Consider the following 19,047-nt stretch of genomic DNA (forward strand, 5'->3'; position numbering starts at 1 on the left):
TGAACTAGATGAAGATTTCTTTTTTTTTTGAACTAGATGAAGATTTCTTTTTTTTTTGAACTAGATGAAGATTTCTTTTTTTTTTAAACTAGATGAAGATTTCTTTTTTTTTTGAACTAGATGAAGATTTCTTTTTTTTTTGAACTAGATGAAGATTTCTTTTTTTTTTGAACTAGATAAAGATTTCTTTTTTTTTTAAACTAGATGAAGATTTCTTTTTTTTTTTGAACTAGATGAAGATTTCTTTTTTTTTAAACTAGATGAAGATTTCTTTTTTTTTTGAACTAGATGAAGATTTCTTTTTTTTTTAAACTAGATAAAGATTTCTTTTTTTTAAACTAGATGAAGATTTCTTTTTTTTTTAAACTAGATAAAGATTTCTTTTTTTTAAACTAGATGCAGATTTCTTTTTTTTAAACTAGATGCAGATTTCTTTTTTTTTAAAACTAAATGAAGATTTCTTTTTTTTTTAAACTAGATAAATATTTCTTTTTTTTAAAAACTAGATGAAGATTTCTTTTTTTTAAACTAAATGAAGATTTCTTTTTTTTTAAAACTAAATAAAGATTTCTTTTTTTTTTAAACTAAATGAAGATTTCTTTTTTTTTTAAACTAAATGAAGATTTCTTTTTTTTTTAAACTAAATGAAGATTTCTTTTTTTTTTAAACTAAATGAAAATTTCTTTTTTTTATAAACTAAATGAAGATTTCTTTTTTTTTTAAACTAGATGAAGATTTCTTTTTTTTTAAACTAGATAAAGATTTCTTTTTTTTTTAAACTAGATAAAGATTTCTTTTTTTTTTAAACTAAATGAAGATTTCTTTTTTTTTAAAACTAAATGAAGATTTCTTTTTTTTTTAAACTAAATGAAGATTTCTTTTTTTTTTTTTTAAACTAGATGAAGATTTCTTTTTTTTATTTGCTAAATTCATTGTGTATATGCTAAATAAAAAAAGAATAAAGCGAATAATATAACCAAGACCAGAATTTTTACACAGTGAATTATATTGCTTGACTAACATTTAATCATGACCAGAAATTGACAGTTTACATACTTCAAAATCTTTTTATGTGTAATTTTGAAGCCTTTAAACTGTCTATTCTGACTATTTGTGAAGTGAGTGCATATCTGTGTGTGCGTGCATGTAGGTCTGTGTGCATATGTGCGCTTGTGTGTGTGTGTGTGTGTATGCTTTTGTGGTCATACGATAACAACTAAATCTAATATTTGTGCCAACCTGAATCCGCCATGGCAACATGTGGCCAGGCAGATACAGCTGGTTTTGATGGAGGGGAGACTAAAACTTGCTGCTATGGTTTCAAATCTGAAATAACAGCAAGGCGAGACTCGACTCCAAATATTTTTCATATGTTGGGTATGATTATGAATATCTCCAGTATCAAATAATCCTTATACACAGAAATTTATTTTCTGCATGAAAACCAAAGAGGGGTGATATAACATGAGAAATATTTGGAATCAAGTTTCGCCTTACTGTTATTTCAGATCATTTGAAATCATAATGTCAAGTTTTAGTCTCTTCTCTATCAAGGCCAGATATATTGTAATTCATATGCAAAACTAGGAAAACAAATGACTACAATTGAAACATTTTATGGCTGTAAAAAAAGTGCTTGATGATGTATGATCCCCTTAATGTGTGACATTAAGGGCAAATATCAAATAGCCCACTACACAATTCAGGTCATTAGCTTTCCAACAAGCCTTCATTGTTAAATTCTGATCAATAGTTGCAGAGATTTCAAACTTGTAAAATTGCCAAATAAAGGTGGTATATCTATCTATATATATATGTGTGTGTGTGTGGATACTTGTAACATTACAAGTTGATTTTTTCTTTTTTAGATAATTGTTATTTTTTATTTCAACTTGCATGAAAAGAGCTGTGTAAAAGATGCTTAAAACCGTTTGAATTATTCAAATACCATCAGTAGTTCAAAAGTTATGAGAATTTTAAGTGCCAAAATTAATGCTTTTCCGTGGACATTTTTCTTTAGAAAAAGTGGGCTAAATTATGGACCTCAACATTTCAAGAAATTCGGTAATTTTGCAACCATTTATTTATTTTCAAGCTATTCTTATGAAACTTGGTACTCTTGTGTAAAATTGTGTGCTCTTTCTGATTATGCAGTCAAATCTGATGTATCTCTTTACCATAAGCCATGAATTATAAATTCAGATGTACAAATCTCAATTTTTTTAAAACTGGCACATGGTATCATACAGTGGATGTCTATTTATGAACAAAACTAAGTATTATAGTAGTATTTAAATGTAGCTATTAAGAATAGGCATTTTCTTGCATCCTAACCAAAGGAGAGCTTAGTCTGGGGTGTAGCCATTGAATGCCTAAAGAGCATTCATGGCCAGTATTTACTACTCTCCTCAAAGAAAAAAAAATTGAGTAGATATTATAGAAATAAATCAAAGAAAATTTTTCATATAGATTTCGGATTTCTGTAAAAGATGAAAATTCCATAGTCGACCAGAACTTATGCATTTTGGGACCAGTCCAATTTTCAGTTTTGTAAATCCTCTCTATCTGGCCCAAAATATATCCCTATTTTCTGAGATACAACCATAAATGAAAATGAATATCACATTTAAATTTTCTGCAAATAAGTAGTTTTTCGGATATTAAGCAATGTCATTTCTTATGTTATCACTAGTAGCCATCTTTGTATGTTCAAGCGCGCAAACATAATCCCCAAGAAACTATGCGCAAATGCATGTACCAAGATGGCCATCAGCAATAACATAAATGATATTGCTTAATATCTGGAAAGCTAGTTATTTGCAGAAAATTTAAATGCGATATTCACTTTCAGCATACCCGAAAACCTTAAAAGATAGTCATTTAAAGAAAAATGTTAACGTGGAAGCAAGGTAAAAATTTACAAAATGTATCATCAAAATTTTGAACCACCTAATTATTATTATTTAGATATCCTCAGTTAAAAAAAAAACAAAAAAAAAACGGATTTGTCTTACAGATTCGAAAAAATGGTCTTCACAAGGAGTTAAAAATTAATTAAAGTTTCACAATATCTTTTATTTAATCGTTAGGTGAATGTACAGAATAGTTAACAAAACACCCTTCCTTCCCCATGTTAAGAATGGATTTCTAAATAATAACGTTATTTCAGCATGGTAGCATAAAGTATACAAGTACCTTTTATTAGTTATATATTTGTTTTTTTTATCACCAAAAAACACAATTCTACTTTAAGTACAAGTAAGAAGTTATAAATACCATGATAACAGAAACGCATGTACTTTGTACATTTTGTTGTCTTTTTACACTTTTAAAAACAACAAAATAATATTATTTGGAAATAAAATTTGAAAAACTTGAAAATAATTTTTTTAAATTGACAAACTCAGAATAAAAAATGAAACTGATTTTTCTGCTTTCGTTTTGAAAGCAAAAAAAAAAACAGTTTTTTTATTATTCTTTAGTCAGCTGAGCGCATAGTGAACCGTTTTCCCAAACGGATTTGAATTTCTATAAAAGATAACATTATAAAGAAATTTCCGCACAATTAATAATTATCAAATATTTACATATTATACATGAAAATAATTCTAAAACTATCATCTATATGAAAATGGATGATATATACCGATTTATCGCATCAATTTTGAAATATTCTTTGTCAACTTTGCTCAGTCGTAACTTTGCTTCCTGTGATCGTAAACATATGAATCAAAGTCCAGTAGAGATGGGCTTATATGCTTATATAAAATTTCGGCCATATCCAATTAAATTTGATTCTGCACATATGTATCCAAACGTAACGTATGAAATGTAAACATTGAAAAAACAGTTTCCCTTTTTGCTGTTATTTTTTACTGTTTTTTTATTTCATTTTAACTTTGAGTATAAAAACATTGAACGCATAAAAGAAAAATAAATTAACAATATCGGAATGCTTATTTTATTCTCTTTTAATCAATTCTTTTAAAAATTGACCAACAAATAAATTATCATTGGAATGCTTCTTTAATTCTCTTTTCATTAATGTAATTCTTTTAAAAATTGACCAACAAATAAATTATCATTGGAATGCTTATTTAATTCTCTTTTCATTAATGTAATTCTTTTAAAAATTGACCAACAAATAAATTATCATTGGAATGCTTATTTTATTCGCTTTTCATTAATGTAATTCTTTTAAAAATTGACCAACAAATAAATTATCATTGGAATGCTTATTTTATTCGCTTTTCATTAATGTAATTCTTTTAAAAATTGACCAACAAATAAATTATCATTGGAATGCTTATTTTATTCGCTTTTCATTAATGTAATTCTTTTAAAAATTGACCAACAAATAAATTATCATTGGAATGCTTATTTTATTCGCTTTTCATTAATGTAATTCTTTTAAAAATCGACCAACAAATAAATTATCATTGGAATGCTTATTTAATTCTCTTTTCATTAATGTAATTCTTTTAAAAATTGACCAACAAATAAATTATCATTGGAATGCTTATTTAATTCTCTTTTCATTAATGTAATTCTTTTAAAAATTGACCAACAAATAAATTATCATTGGAATGCTTATTTTATTCGCTTTTCATTAATGTAATTCTTTTAAAAATTGACCAACAAATAAATTATCATTGGAATGCTTATTTTATTCGCTTTTCATTAATGTAATTCTTTTAAAAATTGACCAACAAATAAATTATCATTGGAATGCTTATTTTATTCGCTTTCCATTAATGTAATTCTTTTAAAAATTGACCAACAAATAAATTATCATTGGAATGCTTATTTAATTCTCTTTTCATTAATGTAATTCTTTTAAAAATTGACCAACAAATAAATTATCATTGGAATGCTTATTTTATTCGCTTTTCATTAATGTAATTCTTTTAAAAATTGACCAACAAATAAATTATCATTGGAATGCTTATTTAATTCTCTTTTCATTAATGTAATTCTTTTAAAAATTGACCAACAAATAAATTATCATTGGAATGCTTATTTTATTCGCTTTTCATTAATGTAATTCTTTTAAACATGGACCAACAAATAAATTATCATTGGAATGCTTATTTAATTCTCTTTTCATTAATGTAATTCTTTTAAAAATTGACCAACAAATAAATTATCATTGGAATGCTTATTTTATTCGCATTTCATTAATGTAATTCTTTTAAAAATCGACCAACAAATAAATTATCATTGGAATGCTTATTTAATTCTCTTTTCATTAATGTAATTCTTTTAAAAATTGACCAACAAATAAATTATCATTGGAATGCTTATTTAATTCTCTTTTCATTAATGTAATTCTTTTAAAAATTGACCAACAAATAAATTATCATTGGAATGCTTATTTTATTCGCTTTTCATTAATGTAATTCTTTTAAAAATTGACCAACAAATAAATTATCATTGGAATGCTTATTTTATTCGCTTTTCATTAATGTAATTCTTTTAAAAATTGACCAACAAATAAATTATCATTGGAATGCTTATTTTATTCGCTTTTCATTAATGTAATTCTTTTAAAAATTGACCAACAAATAAATTATCATTGGAATGCTTATTTTATTGGCTTTTCATTAATGTAATTCTTTTAAAAATTGACCAACAAATAAATTATCATTGGAATGTTTATTTTATTCGCTTTTCATTAATGTAATTCTTTTAAAAATTGACCAACAAATAAATTATCATTGGAATGCTTATTTAATTCTCTTTTCATTAATGTAATTCTTTTAAAAATTGACCAACAAATAAATTATCATTGGAATGCTTATTTTATTCGCTTTTCATTAATGTAATTTTTTTAAAAATTGACCAACAAATAAATTATCATTGGAATGCTTATTTAATTCTCTTTTCATTAATTTAATTCTTTTAAAAATTGACCAACAAATAAATTATCATTGGAATGCTTATTTAATTCTCTTTTCATTAATGTAATTCTTTTAAAAATTGACCAACAAATAAATTATCATTGGAATGCTTATTTTATTCGCTTTTCATTAATGTAATTCTTTTAAAAATTGACCAACAAATAAATTATCATTGGAATGCTTATTTTATTCTCTTTTCATCAATTCTTTTAAAAATTGACCAACAAATAAATTATCATTGGAATGCTTATTTAATTCTCTTTTCATTAATGTAATTCTTTTAAAAATTGACCAACAAATAAATTATCATTGGAATGCTTATTTAATTCGCTTTTCATTAATGAAATTTTTTTAAAAATTGACCAACAAATAAATTATCATTGTAATGCTTATTTAATTCTCTTTTCATTAATGTAATTCTTTTAAAAATTGACCAACAAATAAATTATCATTGGAATGCTTATTTAATTCTCTTTTCATTAATGTAATTCTTTTAAAAATTGACCAACAAATAAATTATCATTGGAATGCTTATTTAATTCTCTTTTCATTAATGTAATTCTTTTAAAAATTGACCAACAAATAAATTATCATTGGAATGCTTATTTTATTCGCTTTTCATTAATGTAATTCTTTTAAAAATTGACCAACAAATAAATTATCATTGGAATGCTTATTTAATTCGCTTTTCATTAATGTAATTCTTTTAAAAATTGACCCACAAATAAATTATCATTGGAATGCTTATTTAATTCTCTTTTCATTAATGTAATTCTTTTAAAAATTGACCAACAAATAAATTATAATTGGAATGCTTATTTTATTCGCTTTTCATTAATGTAATTCTTTTAAAAATTGACCAACAAATAAATTATCATTGGAATGCTTATTTTATTCGCTTTTCATTAATGTAATTCTTTTAAAAATTGACCAACAAATAAATTATCATTGGAATGCTTATTTTATTCGCTTTTCATTAATGTAATTCTTTTAAAAATTGACCAACAAATAAATTATCATTGGAATGTTTATTTTATTCGCTTTTCATTAATGTAATTCTTTTAAAAATTGACCAACAAATAAATTATCATTGGAATGCTTATTAAATTCTCTTTTCATTAATGTAATTCTTTTAAAAATTGACCAACAAATAAATTATCATTGGAATGCTTATTTTATTCGCTTTTCATTAATGTAATTCTTTTAAAAATTGACCAACAAATAAATTATCATTGGAATGCTTATTTTATTCTCTTTTCATCAATTCTTTTAAAAATTGACCAACAAATAAATTATCATTGGAATGCTTATTTAATTCTCTTTTCATTAATGTAATTCTTTTAAAAATTGACCAACAAATAAATTATCATTGGAATGCTTATTTAATTCGCTTTTCATTAATGTAATTTTTTTAAAAATTGACCAACAAATAAATTATCATTGGAATGCTTATTTAATTCTCTTTTCATTAATGTAATTCTTTTAAAAATTGACCAACAAATAAATTATCATTGGAATGCTTATTTAATTCTCTTTTCATTAATGTAATTCTTTTAAAAATTGACCAACAAATAAATTATCATTGGAATGCTTATTTTATTCGCTTTTCATTAATGTAATTCTTTTAAAAATTGACCAACAAATAAATTATCATTGGAATGCTTATTTAATTCGCTTTTCATTAATGTAATTCTTTTAAAAATTGACCAACAAATAAATTATCATTGGAATGCTTATTTAATTCTCTTTTCATTAATGTAATTCTTTTAAAAATTGACCAACAAATAAATTATCATTGGAATGCTTATTTTATTCGCTTTTCATTAATGTAATTCTTTTAAAAATTGACCAACAAATAAATTATCATTGGAATGCTTATTTAATTCTCTTTTCATTAATGTAATTCTTTTAAAAATTGACCAACAAATAAATTATCATTGGAATGCTTATTTTATTCGCTTTTCATTAATGTAATTCTTTTAAAAATTGACCAACAAATAAATTATCATTGGAATGCTTATTTTATTCGCTTTTCATTAATGTAATTCTTTTAAAAATTGACCAACAAATAAATTATCATTGGAATGCTTATTTTATTCGCTTTTCATTAATGTAATTCTTTTAAAAATTGACCAACAAATAAATTATCATTGGAATGCTTATTTTATTTTATTTCCATCAATGTAATTCTTTTAAAAATTGACCAACAAATAAAAAGATATGATTTATTGAAGCACATTAGGTATATAATATTATCGATGTCCATGAAAAGACAGCATACACGTAGCCAAATTGAATATTGAAATGCTCATATCTTTTGCTCTATGGGACGAAACTACATGAAAATTTGCAGGCTTTTTAAAGATTACAATACTATTCTATGGCTAAAATTTTATGACAAATTAATAAAAAATAACCTATATTTTCAAACAAATAAAATATGCCTACATTTGTATATATAGAGTTCTGGCAAGCCAGCTTCAGTTTTTGCTACTTTCAGATGAAATTTTGCCTAGTGTTTTTTTTTTTTTTGCTTGGTTATCTCTGTACGTACAAGTCATGGTGGAGGTAACACTTGACACAGGTTGGAAGTTAAGGTTGAATGATGTTTAAATGTCTGGTAACAGTGTTAAACATTTGGTTGAACGTAGGGGTTGATAATATAAGAAATCCACTGTTTGAAAAGCACTCGATATTAAGAATTTAAGATTTGATGGTTGAAAGACGAGACAAGTGCAAAATTGATTTTAATAAACATTTCTATTAATTAAAATAAAATTTTACCTTCATGATCATTTTGGGATCATCTTCTTTGCAATGTGAGACAAAAGTCATCTAGCAAAATCACCCACCAATATGTTTGTTGGAATAAAAGTTTTATCTCCCAAATTTTATCATTTAAAGAAACCAATTTATTTCGAAAATTGGTAATTCTTTCATTAATATTAAATGGCAAGATCTTTCTAAGACAGTGTGTGTATCAGCATGTGTGCATTGAAAAATGATACCAAATATATTTCATTTTCAACCGGAATTTTCTATGCATCTCATATCTCTTACATTTCAAACATGAAGAAATTATAATTATTTTTTCTTTTCAGGCTATCACTTGATTTACTAAAACTTTTGTATAAGTAATAGAAAGTGAATTACCATTGTTAGTCTTTCCATAGCCTTTCACATTGATTGTCAATACACCTTGAGCTGAAATAAAGATTAGAAAATATTTAAAATTTAAAATGTTTATACCAAATAAAGAAATGAAAAATAAAAAAGTATCAACTTTTATGAAAATCAGACTGTTTTAGCTACAGGTGAATTTCGGGTGGTATTTACCCTAAATAGGCTGATCAAGTTTCCATTGGTTTTGTTCAAGGCAAGACTATGAATAGATATGTAACAAAACTGCAGACTTATCAGTGTGGTTAGATGCATCAAACATAACGTCAAAGTTCAAACCATGGAGCATGACCACTGATCATAAAAATTCAACCATCTTACCATCATGCCTACTGCAAAAAGGTAAGATTATATACTGCTTTAAGCAAACTTTTTATATCCATGTTTATTTACTTTATTTTTTTATAATATTGGTGACCTTACAGGCTTCAATTCTTGAGAAAACAGTCATGATCTACATCAGAGTTATCTACCCAGAGTAGAAAAATCTGTAAAAATAGTGGAATCATTCCATCGCTGCAAAAGGTACTTCACTACTGCCACAACCCTCCATCTGTATAAAAGTCAAATCCATCAATGCAATACCGCTGCTATATATGGAAAGATTCTGCTAGGAGCACTCCTTCTTGCCTTGGCTGAATACAAAACTGACTTTGTAATCTCGTAGAGGACAATCTCATCTTCCTTGCAGCTCCCTTCACAGAGAAGAGATATTACTAGCTTCTCTCTATTGTTATAGTCATGTGATAAGCACTTTATAGAGCTCCAATCCCAAGCTACTCCTGTAAAACACAACCACAGTAAAGTTTCCTTTCTCTCTGTACTTTTTAGTAAACCAAACTTCTGATATGAACAAAGTTTCTTTCCTAGAAAATTCCATCTATGGAACAAAATACCAAAAGGCTACTTCCCACTTGAAAGCAACTCTATTGTAGTTGAACTACAATAGAGTTGCCTTCAAGTCTAATGTAAACAAATACTTGTTGAGCCAAGTAATCTGCTCATTTGACCTATTGTTTCCAAACCTCTCATGGTGGTATTCATTGTCCAGCCAAAAATATTTTTATTCTTATCTTTGAGTGGTGAACTATAAGTAGTATGGTAGAAATGAGTTCAATGTATTTGAGAGAAATACTTTAGCTGAAAAATTAAGTTCAGATTGAAATAACTCAAAATACCATTTCAGTTGAATATAAACAGTGTCTTTTAAAAGTAACAAATTTTAAATAAACAACTATATTTTCTTTAATTGCAGATTTGACAACTCTTGGTTATTTTGTAGCTTGGTTTGGCAATTCAAGAAGCGGCTGACAATTTTATTTTATTTACATTTGATGAATGAATAATTTCACAAAATAGACCTGTCACCTTCGTCTGAATAAACTCCACTGTACGTATGATTAAACTCCATTATTTTCTTTGATGACATGTAAAGTCCAATGTCTACACTGATAAACTAGACACAATATGCTTCATAAACAGCTTTGTTTTAGATGTGATTCCCCGATCTGACCACACACATTTCTCCAGCTTGCCAAAAGCAGAATTGAGTTTAGCTAATCTATCTCAGCATGAAGCGTCCAGTCCTTACTCAGCATACAACCAAGATATACAAAATTGTCATGACATTTAACTTCTTACCATAAACCAAGGTGTTTGGTTCAACATATAACATTCCTATAGAAGGAGAATACATAACATGTTTTCTTGGGGCTGATAGTAAGTCCAAAAGCTTTTCAAACATCTGATAACTCGTTCATAATCATGTGTGTCTAGTCTATTTCTGAATGTGCAACAAAGTCTGCATCATTTGCATATAAAAGTTCAAGAACAAGCTTCTGAAAAGTTTTTGACTGTGTTGAGATGTCTAAGGTTAAAAAGTTTACCTGGTGTACAAAGCCAAAACTTCACCCTGATATCGCAATTGTTAAAAGCATGCACCAATACCACAGCGAAATATATGGAAAATAATGTAGGAACAAGGATATCACCTTGTTTCACACCGTTTTTAACTGATATTGGGTCAGACAGAGACCTAGTAAAGTTCATTTGGTCTTTCATATGGTGTAACTGCTGAAGCATCTCCACAAAATTAGTAGGATAGTAGGACAGCCTAGTTTCCTCAGAATCTTCCAAAGTGCATTGCAATTGATAGTATCAAAAGCTTTTCTCAGATTGGGGGAACAGCACAGTCCCTTAAAAGGGCTGCTCAGTCACAAAAAGCTCCACCAAAACCAGTTCCTGTCCCTCAACACTAACAGCGATGTTAAGATAAGCTAAAAGCTGCCTGTGTGCAGATTTGTGACGTCATACTTCCAACTTGTTAGGTCTGTACACGTCACCTAGCGATATCTGTACAAAATGATCCCAATATGCTTGTGTGCCACAAATATCATTCTCTGAACATCCACAGTCAGAATCGAATGACAAGCAAGTGCAAGATAACTGTATCAACTGCAGGTTTTCTTGAGTGTCTTTCTCTCAGAAACATTCACTCATCAAAAGATACTTTCAGTCACAGAGGTCAAGCCATCATAGGCGCCAGATACTGGACAGATGCATCATGGATTTGGAAATGAAAATGTAATGTAATCTATTTCATAGGCATTTATTCATGCTGACATCAGATACTGGTCAAACACATCTGTTTTTTTTTGTTTTTTTAACAGCCACAAACGCTTTCCAAAATGATGAAAATAGTCTTATATATATAAATATTGATGTATAACCTAACATCCATTCATAGATGAAATGAACTATGGATATATTGACCTTTGGAGACAGAAGAAAAAAAAACAGGAAGAGAATAAGAAAATATGTTGAGTAACTCTTATGTCACATCTATTCCGTTGTAAATAAACTCCTTTGTCTTTCACCTGTGTTTCCTACTGTATTCTTATTCAAAGTAAGGATATAACAAATGGCAAAAGGATTTGAATTCACAAAAAGGAAACTTTAAGCCAGAAAGATATTGAACAACGAATGAAAAAAAAAAACTTCATGGAAAAATTCAACTACTGAAAAAAAAAAAAAAAAAAGGTAAGACACACACAAAAAGTTACTTTTTTTTTTTAATTCCGTCTGTTACGGTCCTACTGAAAAAGAAATCGACATTCACGAAGCATTGATAAGAACAATAAAAAAGTTGTTCATTTCAAATTTATTTTTATTGCATAAGGAAAAGAACAATTTTTCTTGGAACAGAAGAAAGCTGTCTATTTCAAATTTCTTTTGTTTCATAAGAAAAAAATACAGTGGAAAGGAACGCACATATGTATATTACTGCTGCTAGTTCGGTGTCAATTTTGTGTGTGTAACCCCCATCAAAAACCTTATCTACAAAAGAATATGTTTTTTTTTTTTTTGTGGTTTAAAAGAAAAAACAAAAAAAAATATTCAATGAATTTATCTAATGCTTTGTGCAGGTATGGTCACCTTTTGTTTTATTACTGTGTAAAAAAAAAAGGAAAAATTCTCCAACATGGAACAATTAGCTGAGTTTACAAAAACTATACAGTTAGCACTGGTGGCTCAACAAAGCCAGATGGAATTTTTACAAAAAGAACAGTTAAAACAAAATGTAGGATTAAAAACAATATTAATGAAACAAGAAAAAAAAAGGATTGTTGGTTCACTCTGGAAGAAATTGCAAATCCGCTGACAGAATTTTTATAAGAACTAACTAGGCTTAACGTTTTCAGCATAGTATCGTACATACGAAAATATTTTTTCCAAACAATGTCAGGCCCAGTCGGATGAAAAAAAAATTATTTTTCTGTTGCAAAAACTGGGTTCCCATGAAAATACCAAGTATACCAATTTTATACTCCCAAGGAAACCCGAAGATATTTCTTTTAAAGAGACTATAGAAATTTTATCAAACATTTTTAGAGAGTGGGATAGCTTATTTTATACTCGTTATAGTTTGTTTGTTTGTTTGTTTTATGGCATATCAACCACTTTGGGGTCATTTAATGCCGAAACGTTAGTTATGATGTGTTATATATTGGTTTGTTCTTCTTAATGTTTTTTTTTTTTTGGGGGGGATCTTTCCTTATATTTTAGTGTATATTTTAATCTCTTTCAGAAAATGGATAATTTTTTGAGGATCAATCTTGTTTAATATTGTTTTTAGATTGTTTTCTTGGTGATACTTTCTTTGGGTTTGTTCAAGGTCAATGCAATTCGTCAATATATGTTGTACTGTGTAGGGTTCTTGACACGTTATACAGATAGGTGTTTCCTCCCCTTTTAGTAGATGTGAGTGGGTGATGTGAGTGTGACCTATTCGCAGTCTGGTCATTACTACCTCTTCTTTTCTTGTTACCTTTTTTGTGTCTCTCGTTCCAATATTTGGTGTTATTTGGAATAATTTGTTTTTTGTAGATGAGCTCCAGTTTTCTTGCCATTTTCTCTTCAAATATGTGTTTATTTTAGTCTTTAGGTCTGTATAGGGGATTTTTCCACTTATGTGGTTTTGTTGCAGGAATTTCTTTGCTGCCTTATCTGCTTGTTCATTCATGTAGATGCCGATATGGCTTGGTATCCAGCAAAAGATAATGTTTTTTTTTCATGGTTATGCCATCTATTTTGTTTAGCAATTTTGTAATAAGTGGGTTTATCATTTTTTTTTCCTTTTAGTGATACGAGTATCGAAAGTGAGTTTGTAAGTACGAGATATTTTTGATGGTCATCGTTGGTTATTATATTTAGTGCCAAATCTATGGCTGTTGCTTCTGCGCTGAAAATAGAAGATTTGTTTGGAAGTCTTTCCTTTAGTTTTATTTTTTTGTGGATGGCTGCGCATCCTACTTTGTCTCCATCTTTTGATCCGTCAGTGTAAATTTGTGCGTATACTTTATATGTATTCTGGATGTTTAGTAATTCTTCATGGAAGATTGATGGGTGGGTTTTCGTTTTGGGATATTTATTTAATTTGAATATTATGTGTGGTTGTTTGATCATCCAGGGAAGAGTTTTTGATTTGTTATATTTATGTATTTTTGTTATGTCTATTTGGGCTTCTGTGAGGAGGTTTTTTATACAGAGGCTATAAGGTTTGATGATATTTTCTTTCCTGTTGAAGAGCTGTGTGTATTGTGGATGGAGGGTACATTGGTATGCCGTATTTGATGGACATGATGCCAGCTTTAGGTAATATTGAAGTGCTAACTTCTGTCATCTTAGTATCAGTAGAGGCTCATATCAACTGGAGAGGTTCTAAATGCTCCCAACGCCAATCTTAATCCTTGATGATGGATTGTATTTAGTTCTTTTATGTAGGACTTCCTTGCTGCTCCATACATGAAGCATCCATAATCCATTTTAGATCTAATTAAAGTTTGGTATAGTTTCAATAATGTGACTTTGTCTGCACCCCAATCGGTATGTGCTAGGACTTTGATCAATTGCATTGTCTTTTGGCATTTTGCTTTTAAATATTTTATATGTGGTATGAAAGTCAATTTTTTATTGAATATGATACCTAAATATTTATGTTGGTCAGTGAGTGGGATGTTCTTGTTGTCCAGTTTCAGTTTGGGGTTGTGGTGGAATTTTCGTAATTCGCAAAAATTAATGCAGGCAGTTTTTTCCTCTGAGAATGTAAATCCATTTTCTATAGCCCATTTGTTTATTTTATTCAGACAGAGTCGTAGTTTGCGTCGGCTGTTTGTATATATTTAGATTGGTAGTATATAAGTAGATCGTCCACATATAGAGCATTTTCAATTCCTGGGTCTGTTTTTTATGATATTGTTTATTTTAATATTGAAGAGGGTGACAGATAGGATACTGCCTTGGGGGACACCCATTTCTTGATCTTTTTGGACTGAATAAGTGTTGTCCATCCGTACTTGGAAGGTTCTATTTGTTAAGAAATTTCTGATAATTTCTGGCATTCTGTCCCAAGTCCTAGTTTATACAGGTCTTTTTGGATTCTGTATTTCCAAGAAGTGTCATACGCTTTTTGCATATCAAAAGAAATTGCTATTAGATGTTCTTTTTTTGCAAATGTTTCTCTTATGCATGTTTCCAGTTTTATTAGGTGGTCGGTGTTAGGGTTAGGGTGGGGCTTCTATTTTTCCTGAAACCCGACTGACTTTCTCTAATCAGATTTTTGCTTTTCAAGTACCAATTTAATCTTTCATTAATCATTCTCTCGAATGTTTTGCACAAGCAACTAGTGAGTGCAATGGGTCAGTAGTTTGTTGGGTTTGCATGATCTTTTTTTGGTTTAGGTATTGGGATTACTGTTGCCTGCTTCCAGTTTATTGGAATTTTTTATTTTGGTTTTTTGATGAGTTCATTGAGAATTGTTCTAATTTATTTGCGATATTTTGTTTGTCGTAATCTTCGTGTTGTCGCATATAAGGTGTTTAGTAGGATTCTTTGAATCTTTTTCCTGCTATTTTTCTGACCATCTCCCATACTTTTTTTGGTTTTGCGTTTTGATTAATTTTTCTTACATAGTCTTTCCAGATGTTCCGTTTTGATTCTTTGATAGTTGGCCTTGCTGTTTTTATATATGTCCAAATTTTCTTTCGTTGAACTGTTTTTGAATTTTCTTAAGTTTTCACGTCTGCTTCTTATGGTTTCTTTGCATTCTTTATTGAACCAGAGTTTGTTATATTTTGTAGAAGTGGAACTTTTTGGTATGTTCTCCTCAGCTATTTTGAGTAAGGTATTGCTGAAATATGTGATGTGTTCTAAGTTAGGGTTCACTTCAGATATTAATCTGTGTTGACATGCATTTTGGAATTTTTCCCAATTTGCCTTTTATACATTCCAGCGAAGTGTTTTGTCTTCTAGTTTGGGATTCTCGTTTTCTATTATAATTGGGAAGTGGTCACTTCCACATGTATCCTTATGTGTTCTCCAGCTATAATCCATGTATATAGTTGGGTCACACAGAGTTATATCAATTGCTGATAGGGCTCCCGTTGCTGGGTGCATGTATTCTCTTTGTTGTTGAGTAGGCACAGCTCGTTTTGGTTAATTATTTTTTCTATAATTTGGCCTCTTGTGTTGTTTTTTTTACTTCCTCACCATGCATTGTGATTATTTAAGTCTCCCAGCAGTAAAAATGTAGAAATGGTTTAGGTAGTTGCTTGATTATATTGTTTAATTCTGTTTCGTTTATTGCTTTGTTTGGTGGTATGTAGAGTGAACACAGGGTTTTGTGTAGTGTTGCAGTTATTGCAATAGCTTGCATATTTGTTTTTAAGTTCACTTTGGTGTGTGGAATGTTTTTGTTTATCAGTATTGATGATCCACCGTGATAATTTGTTTATGTGGTTGTATATTGAGTAATGTTTTATGTTAATTTTGTCATTTTCTTTTAAGTGTGTTTTCTGTAGGCAAATTGTTGCAGAACATAGGGATTTGATGAGTATTTGCATTTCTTCGATATTAATTTTTAATCCTCTTATGTTCTACTGTAGGATTTTGTTAGCCATGATTTATATTTTCTTTCTCTTGTTTTGGGTTGTTGGATTCCTCGATCTCCATGACTTCCTGGCTTTCAGGTTCTGGAGGCATAGTGTTTTTTTGTTTGTCTTTATCTTTGGGTCGTGAGCTAGGGCTTTTATTTGTTTTTGTTTGTGATCGTGATGTTCTGTAAGAGGGTTTTAGTTCTTGCTTTGTTTCATTCTTTTTGTTAATTCTTTCTTGTATTGGTAATTCTTTGATTCTGGATGTGCTAGGAGTTTGTGCAGATTCTATTTTTGTTTGATTTGGTGTTGCTTTTTTAATTGGCTTTTCTTTTCTTTTCTTTGTTTTGGTTTATTTCAGAGTATGTGTTCATTTTTGTGGTATCTGTAATTATTGGTTTTATTTCAGTTATGAATTTTTGCCAGTCGTTTGGTCCAAGTTTTCTTAATTTTTCAACGAGTATATCATATTTATCTTTTTCTATAATTTCCTTTTTGGTAATTTGTGCATAACTTTTCTCAGTCATATATCTGTCTACAATTTTCCTTGCTTCAGGGAATGATATATTTTGCTTTTGTTTTACTGTTACGATTTCTTTTTCTTTTTTTCCATATGTCACAGCTTCTTGCATAGGCTGGGTGGTCTTCTGCACATTTGCATCTGTTTGTACACTCGTTTGAATTGTGGTCTGGGTTTCTTTGGTTACATTTGCCACATACAGGTTGATTGTAGCATACATCCTCCTCATGATGTCTGAATTTTTGACATTTTTGATATCTAAGGGGGTTTGGTATAAATGGTTCAACTTTTACAATTGCATAACCAATTCTTATTTCTGTTGGGGCCTTTTGTGTGTTAAACGTTATGATATAGGTGTTAGTTAAAATTGAGTTTCCATTTTTATTAATGGATATTCTTTTTATGTCTGTTAATCCTTGGGATTTTAGTTCGATTTTTATTTCATCAATTGAACAGTATGATAGTTCTTTGCTTCTTATAACACCTTTTGATGAATTCATTTTACCATGGGGATATGCTTTGATCTTTTTATTATGGAATTTTTCCATTTTTAGAAGGATATTGGCATCTTTTTTTTATTCATTTCTACTAGAATTGTTCCATTTCTTAAATTCTTAACTGCTTTGGGTGATATTCTTGCAGTGATTTCTGTATCAAGAATGGGGACAGTCTTGTCAGGGGGTTGTCATCTTCAGCTTCCAGGATGATAAATCTTGGAAAGTTTTGATTTTGTATTTCTTCTTCCTCTGAACCGGAAATATCCGATATTTCCGCATGATTTCTTTTGGGAGGCTTTTTCGTTTTTCCATTTCTATTTTTGGTTATTTTTCATTTCTGCTGCTCCTCACCCACCTCGGAGCCCTATGTAGGAAGTGTTGGGGGGGGGGGCATTCGCCCCAACACAACAGGGATACAGCAGAAGTATACTCTTCTTACTGTTGGATTCCAGCACCTGTGTTTCCTTTGTCCCCTCCAAGAGCTTTATTTTTGGAAGGGATGTTGGTTTTCCAGCGATGTTTCGTCCGTACTCAGCAAGTTGATTGACCCTTCAGCCACCGCTAACTAAATCAGTTTATTGTCTAATGTAGGGAGCGAGCATGTTTTCTTGTTATGTTTGTCTGATTTAGGGCTAGGCAGGACCAGCCGATTGATCAGAGCGGGCCTCTCTGACCGCCCATCTAGCTAAAGTAAGGGCCAAAGTGGTGTGTTGGGAAGGGGAGGATATCATTTCTATCCTTCGCAACCCTCAACCATCAGGATTCCATTCCAAAGTGTCACGGATCGCCACCCACAGCAAATGGGTGGCTCCATTGAGGGACTTTTACTCTCTGCAGGGGGGCAGATGGTGTATTCTAAAGCCCCACCGACAGGGCGAAGTAAGGAAGTGGGGGGAAGAGGGGGAGGGAGGAAGGGGCTGTTGTTTTTGTAGAACATATTTAAGTTTTACAAAAGATAGAAAACAAAAACAGAAAATCAATGTAGGTGTGTTTCATCTCAGGAAGTCAGAAGACAGCCTGATCTGGTAGCACCAGTATACTCGTTATAGGTGTTTAAATATTTTGAAACAAGATGAAGACTTTATCGCCTATGCTGGGAGAGTAAATGCTCAATGCGAATTATTTAAGTTGAAAAACCTAAAAGAGGACATGTTTAAATGCTTGATATTTGTGCAAGGGTTAACATCCTTGAAGGATAAAGAGATTCGTTCTAGGATATTATTCATTATGAACCAAGACATAGAAATAACCTTACAGAAAATTACTGAGGAATGCCAGAAACTGTTAAATTTAAAACAGGATAATACTAGTATCGAAGAGAAAAATGTTGACAAAATACAAAGAGTAAAGCAAGGTAACCACTATGTAAAAAAATAATGTAAGACGTGTGGAAGAAAGAATCACTTCACAAAAGAGTACTACTTCAAAAACAAAATATGCTATAAGTGCAGGCATAAAGGACACAAGTCAACAGTATGCAAAAAAGAGAAATACTGTAAGCCTGAAATAAAGACCATTGA

At 29.5% G+C, this 19,047-nt stretch overlaps 1 protein-coding gene across 12 annotated transcripts in view; it reads right to left on the reverse strand.

Annotated features, from left to right (window-relative positions):
- Positions 1-19,047, reverse strand: part of LOC145255736 (extended synaptotagmin-1-like) — an 888,623-nt gene that overhangs the window by 663,566 nt on the left and 206,010 nt on the right. For all 12 annotated transcript variants that reach the window (XR_013863897.1, XM_080114367.1, XM_080114365.1 and 9 more), the window contains exon 7: positions 9,054-9,104. Coding sequence is in view for 11 of the 12 variants with exons in the window: in XM_080114367.1 (XP_079970493.1) it covers positions 9,054-9,104 (51 nt within the window). In the remaining variant the exon portion in view is untranslated. The remainder of the gene's footprint in view (positions 1-9,053; positions 9,105-19,047) is intronic.

This window comes from Euprymna scolopes, chromosome 31 (genome assembly GCF_053919585.1).
Source record: "Euprymna scolopes isolate OS-2025 chromosome 31, ASM5391958v1, whole genome shotgun sequence".
Lineage (NCBI taxonomy): Eukaryota > Metazoa > Mollusca > Cephalopoda > Sepiida > Sepiolidae > Euprymna > Euprymna scolopes.